The 5891-nt window shown below is 41.8% G+C and overlaps 1 protein-coding gene and 1 long non-coding RNA gene across 2 annotated transcripts in view; one reads left to right on the top strand and one right to left on the bottom strand.

Moving 5' to 3' along the window:
- Nucleotides 1-741, bottom strand: part of LOC109301270 — a 7408-nt gene extending 6667 nt beyond the window's left edge. The window contains exon 1 of the long non-coding RNA XR_002098492.1: nucleotides 23-741. This is a non-coding gene — a long non-coding RNA (uncharacterized LOC109301270). The remainder of the gene's footprint in view (nucleotides 1-22) is intronic.
- SEPT11 (septin 11) overlaps nucleotides 1-1709 on the top strand; it is a 144332-nt gene extending 142623 nt beyond the window's left edge. Inside the window, exon 10 of the mRNA XM_019522316.1 lies at nucleotides 1550-1709. Coding sequence (XP_019377861.1) covers nucleotides 1550-1565 — 16 coding nt within the window. The 3' untranslated portion in view covers nucleotides 1566-1709. The remainder of the gene's footprint in view (nucleotides 1-1549) is intronic.
- The last annotated feature ends 4182 nt before the right edge of the window (nucleotides 1710-5891 follow it).

The raw sequence follows: 5891 nt of genomic DNA, 5'->3' as shown, positions 1-5891 counted from the left end.
AAATCTTTCATCCTTTTGGTACCTTGTACATTTTTAGCAACTTATCCTGTCAAGAAGGCTTTGTTGTATTTGTGTCTCTTTTTAAGCAAGTCTTATTTAATGTCATCAGTTGGTTTTGTTTTTCAGGTAGCTCTCATTCTGCTTTTAAACTGTTGTCTTGAAAACTGAAATGTCTTGTGTGTGTGATCATATGCAATTTTGTCCGCTTGAATCACGTTACCATTTGCTATTCTCAGACGTTAGAACTCCTTACTCCTGTCATCTTTTCTTCAAGGACCAGGGTTGCATTACAGTATGTAGTATCTACGATTTTCCAGCCAGCGTGTAAAAGTATGGGATTATACAAATATGAAGGATTTTTTTTAATTAACTAAAAATTAAGCTGTGAACAGCAGTAGAAATATTTGTATTTGTATACATTTTTAATATCTTGATTGCCTTAAACTATAGGTGTAGAACATTATTACTGTTGCCTTTCTATTTGAAAATAACCTATGTTTATATCTAAATGACTGTGTAGCATACATACAGTGTTAATGCAGACATATATATATTCATCTGTTAGATATTTGTCACTCTATTAATGTAAGCATATTTCATTTTGGAAGTACAAATTGAATAATAATCTTATGGCATAGCTCAGTTACTACCTGTACTTGACCCAGGCTACATATATGGCTAGTGCCAACACATGAAGTGGGGATAGAAAATATATTTTTACCCAAACGTTCTTGTATTTGCGTGCTTTTGATTTTTGTTTTGCTTTGTTTCTTGTTGTCACTGTTGGTTGATGTCTGTTTGGCATGGGGGAAGAGGGAGAACATGGGAGTGAAAACATGTCAACTGAGTGTACACATTTGTACTTGAAGTATACATAGACATCTTTTGTTGTTGAGTTGGTTGTTCCTTTGGCTGTTCTGAGCAGTTAGCATTTACAGCCTTCATTACCACCGTAGAATCATAGAAACTTAGGGTTGGAAGGGACCTCAAGAGGTCATCTAGTCCAACCCTCTGCTCAAAGCAGGACCAGCCCCAACTAGTTCATCCCAGCCAAAGTTTTATCTAGCTGGGTCTTAAAAACCCCCAAGGATGGAGCTTCCATCACTTCTCTGGGTGACCTGTTCCAATGTTTTACTACCCTCCTAGTAAGAGAGTTTTTCCTAATATGTAACCTAAACTTCCCTTGCTGCAAGGGTTCTCCACCTTTTTAGACTCAAGGCACTGCTCCTTAGATTCAAGGCACTTCTCCTAAAGTGCCTTACTCTCAGTTTTCACTCATTTTTTTCACTAAAAAAAATTATGGAGCAATTCTATAGAAGAATTGGGCTCTTCCCCACTCTTATTCCCCAGTTAACAAAATAGCAGGTTGGTAAGGTCCGCATCCGTGCACTCTTCCTGATTTTTAAGCTGCCCCAGTTTCTGAAGAGACACTAGTACACTCTCTCTTCCTTCACAGATGACTTTTCTTTAAAATGTTGCTGTTTTCTCTTTTCTTCTTTTTTCTTTTTTTTGATTCTGAACCTCTTTTTCCTTTTCTCTCCTCCTGTAGCTTCTTCTTTATGTAACCGTCACCTTGCCAAGTCCCCACACCCTATCTCCTAAAGGACAGTAGGCGCTTTAGAAGAGCCAGCGGTACATGTATGCACCCCGTTGGGAGAAGTTACCTCATTTTTCCCTCATCTCTGCCTTTTTCTTTTTTTTAAACTGTGGGTCAGAGGGGCACTGAGGGGGGGGTGAGAGTTGTGGTGGTCTGTTTGCTCACCATTTGCAACAGAGGTGTTCTCTCCAAGATTTTCACTACCAAAAATAGAGAGAAAAGTGGAACAGAGAATTTTGGCTATGATCCAAGATACTGCACTGGAATTTTTTTATTATTATTATTTTTCCTCCTTGCCATAATGTGCACATTGCTATGTCAAGACAAAATGTATGGACTATTGACAGAGTGAGGATACAATGTCCAGAGAGGGTTTCTGAGTAATAAAGCCCTACAGGTGTTACCTAGCACTACCTAGAGACCTTTCTAATTTTAAACATCCTGACCTGGGGTACTCTGGAAGCTGTACCTCCATCCCAAGTCTGCTCTTTGCATTTTTAAACAAATGATTAAAATGGGTCTTGAGACCTGGATGACTTCTAATTTTTTAATATGAAGTTCCATAAGCAGAGATGGCTGCTTTTTTTATATACTGTTGTATTGATGCAATTTGTATAGGCTTTTTTTTTGTCCACCTCCCTCCCCTCTGCTAATCTTCTGCCTCTTTATGAAATGGTGTCGTTTCCTATCCAGTCAAGTTGTACTGGTTGTGCTCCATTAGAAGACTCTCTTGACTTTTGTGAAGCCTGACCAGTAATGATTTTTTTTATGTGCTTGACAATCCAATGTAGTCTTGATATGGCACATACGCATTACTCATTTTCTTCAGAACTGGATTCAGTAGAGAGCTTGGGAAAGTGCCAAACATTTTGTTGGAATCAAAATTACCCTCAAGTCTATGTGCATGTATTTACTATGATCCTCTTATTTTATCATTATTTCCAATCTGACATGATGCTCTTCTTGCCAGATACTGGTGGTTGATGTTCCTGACCACAAAACATTGCTAGACTCGAACATGGAATAAGAAAGCACTGCAAAATATTTTAGACTTCCTCTTTCTCTGGCTGCATGGAGTACAAGGCACCAGAGTTCTGCTCTGAATTCATTTTTTCTTGCTTTTGCAGAAGCACAATAATTTTTCAGCATTGTCCAGGCGCTAAGATTAGATCATCTATACTGCTTCTAGCTAGAAAGCCAGTTCTGAAGTGGCAAAGCAGTTTCTTCTACTAAGAATAAAGTGGATGTGTGCATATAACTAAGAAATACTAAATTGGCTTTGCAAATTTGTCACAATTTTACCAGCCCAGATACTGCAATCACTTGCCTGATATGCCATTATGATTAAAACTTTAAAAAAAATATTCACTCAACATTTTTTACAACATTTTAAAGCAGAAAAAGAGTATAGCTTTCACCTTCTGATAGTCTCGGTGATGGTCTTGTACCTTAAGCAGACTGTGGCTAATCACACCTAGAAAACTGTAAAATGTATACCTCTTTAAAATCAAAAAAGCTTCAATACAGGAAAAGTTTAACAAGTGGTGTTGAACTGAGGGCCAACTTAATTTACTGTTTCTATACCAACTTCTCTTACTAACAATGCCTGCATGTTGTGAAAGATGCACTGGTTGTCCGAACCTGCCTTCTATCTCTATTTGATCATGCAGTGACCATGCAGTGCTGGAACAGCATCACACCCTGTGTGACTTCACTGAAGATACATGGAGGAGCAGAGTTCAGCTGTATGGGGGGAATGCAGCCCTATGCTGAGGGCTGGCCAAAAACTTGTTCACTGCTTGAGTCCTCAAACGGGCTCCAAAGAGGCTTGAATTAGGCCGACCCCACGGCCAGGGATTAAGGTGACCCTGATGGAATGAACAGTCTATCCAAGCACAATTACCTGGAATACGGTCAAAGCTTAATGAGAGATTGACTAGCCAATTAAAAAGAGGTGTTCTCTCAGGCCGTCAACAAATGTAATATTTGAAGCAATTCAGAGGAGGAGCAGAGAGATGTGCATGCCCTTGAAGAGCTCCAAAAATCCTGCAGGAAGCAACTACTACGTAGAGGTAGTGGAACCAATGTGGTGGGGGAGGCCATGTGGGGGGCCTTCGGTCTCTGAGTTCTGGTAGAGGAGGACATGCCAAGACAGTGGATGCAGAGTGCACAGAGCGCTTGCCTACAGGCTGCAGAATGCTCCTGGTCAGTTCTGCAGCGGTCAGTGTTTTTTTTTCTTCCTGAAGCAGTCTAGCTAGGGGGCACAGCAGAGGACCATATGTTTGTCCATGGTCAAAGTGTTCCTCTTTTTGAAGCCCTTTAAAGTGTGGCTGTGTCTACCATTAGTGTCAGAGCCTGGAGTCCTGCTCGGGTAAAACTCCCACTGTGTGAGCTGCCTCATCAAGGATGGCAGGATGAAGGTGTCTGTGCATCCTCTGAAGGGACAGTTGACTTTGGAAACCCACTACAGCACTGCCTAATTCACCAAGGTACCCATGAATGATGAGTTGAGTGAGCTGCTTACATGCTCAGCTCTACTTGGATCAGGCCTCCTAAAAAGAAGAGCTAGATACCCTGTTGAGCCCTATGCAGCAAGCTCCTAAGCAGGGATGACTCCTGTTCACATTTTTCCTCTCGAGTATCCGTACATTGTTGGAGCATGCCTATGTAACCATAGGAGCCTTCAGTCAATGTCTTACGCATGTGATTTGGGGGAAAAAGTGTCGTAAGGCTGTTTGCAGATGTTAAAAAACAAACCTGCCCCCCTCAAACGCTTTACTTTAACCTTGGTGCATTCCCATACTAAGCTCGGTGCATGCCCAAAAGAAGCAGCGCCTTATTTGGACCTAGCTCGCCCGATTGTCTGTAAAATCAGGTGCTTTAGTGGGGCTTTTTTGGTGTTTTTATCTAATAACTACTTGAATAAGCTTTAGCTAATAGAGCCAAAAAGCCCCACTGCAGTGCCCAATCTATACAGATGCTGCAGAGCCAGGTCAAAGCAACATGCTGGTTCTTCCAGTAAAGTGCGTTTGTTCTTTAACATCTGCCAGCAGCCTGAGCCACCTAAGTCTTTTCAGGATCAAGGCCCTAGTAAAAATGGATGTAGCTCCTGAGGTGCAAATGGAGTTGTCCTGCTTTACACCAGTTGAGACCCTAACCCAGGAAGGTCCCACCAAGAAAAGGAAAACTTCTTTTTACTAGCACAAATGTATTTCTCATCTCCCCTACCCCATTCCCCCTATGTAGGTGTTCCCCATTCCTGTTTTTTGTAATTGGTGTTAAACTCTTGCATGCTGCACATCCATATGTGGGACTCCATTTGGATATTTGTGGAAAAAAGGTAACTGGGGTAGAGTGTTTATGTACTGAATTCAAATGCTATTTATGCACCAAACTGTCTCTCACTGCATGGTCACAATCTGTCTCCATTGTGCAACACGTTCCAGAATTTTAAATCTCACTCATGTTGCTGCGTTGTCCCCAAAAGCTTGAGCATCCTGCTCCTCTATACTGCACTCACCAGAGGAAACCTTGGATCTCAGCTATGAACCATTGGCCATTTACCAAATGTGATTTTTCTTCTGTTTTGGGCTGACTTTTTTTCTGGAACTGAATAATGAAAATGAATAATGAATACAGGCGAGGTTAAGGCTGCATCCGGCACAGATAACTATTTGCTGCTCCTTGCCCTCTGTAAAGGGTGTTTTGAGATTCAGTGGGTAGAAAGCATGACAGGGCAGCCCTTAGAGCGTGACTGGGAGGCCTGAGCTTTTGTAGGGGGCAGCCTACTTCATTCACTGTTAAGATGCTAATTCAGCGAGTAGTGGATGTAGAGCCAGGCTGTGAGTTAGTGTCAAAACCAGTCAGTCTGGATTACTCTTCAGAACCTAAAAAGATGAAAACTTACAGGGTTTTCCACTGGGATTTAGCAAGAGGATGTTTCTAGTCAGTTTGGGGCACTTTGCTGCTGCTCTGCCTGCCTGTGGATGGAAGTCAGGCCTGGAGGAGAGTAAGCAACCCTGCACTTTTCACTAGCCTTAAATGTTCACCTTGAATCAGGGTTTTAATCCCTCAGTTCCAGCCCTGGCTGTGCTCAACACCTTCCTCATTTTGCCATGCACTAGGGATTTGAAATCCTTAGTGGAGATTCATCATTCCCCTTCTGTGCTATATATAACACCCCCATCATTGTTTCCTTGCAGGAATCTATAAGGAATATTTTTTATTACTGTTGTTTCCGTCCCAGTTTGCTGCCTTGTTGTGCTAGTTCAGTCAGTAGCCAGCTACCCTACGG

Source organism: Gavialis gangeticus, unplaced genomic scaffold (assembly GCF_001723915.1).
Source record: "Gavialis gangeticus isolate Ggan-Ray unplaced genomic scaffold, GavGan_comp1, whole genome shotgun sequence".
Classification (NCBI taxonomy): Eukaryota; Metazoa; Chordata; order Crocodylia; family Gavialidae; genus Gavialis; species Gavialis gangeticus.
Note: the sequence above shows the minus strand (reverse complement) of the source record. Positions and strands in the feature narration are given on the sequence as shown.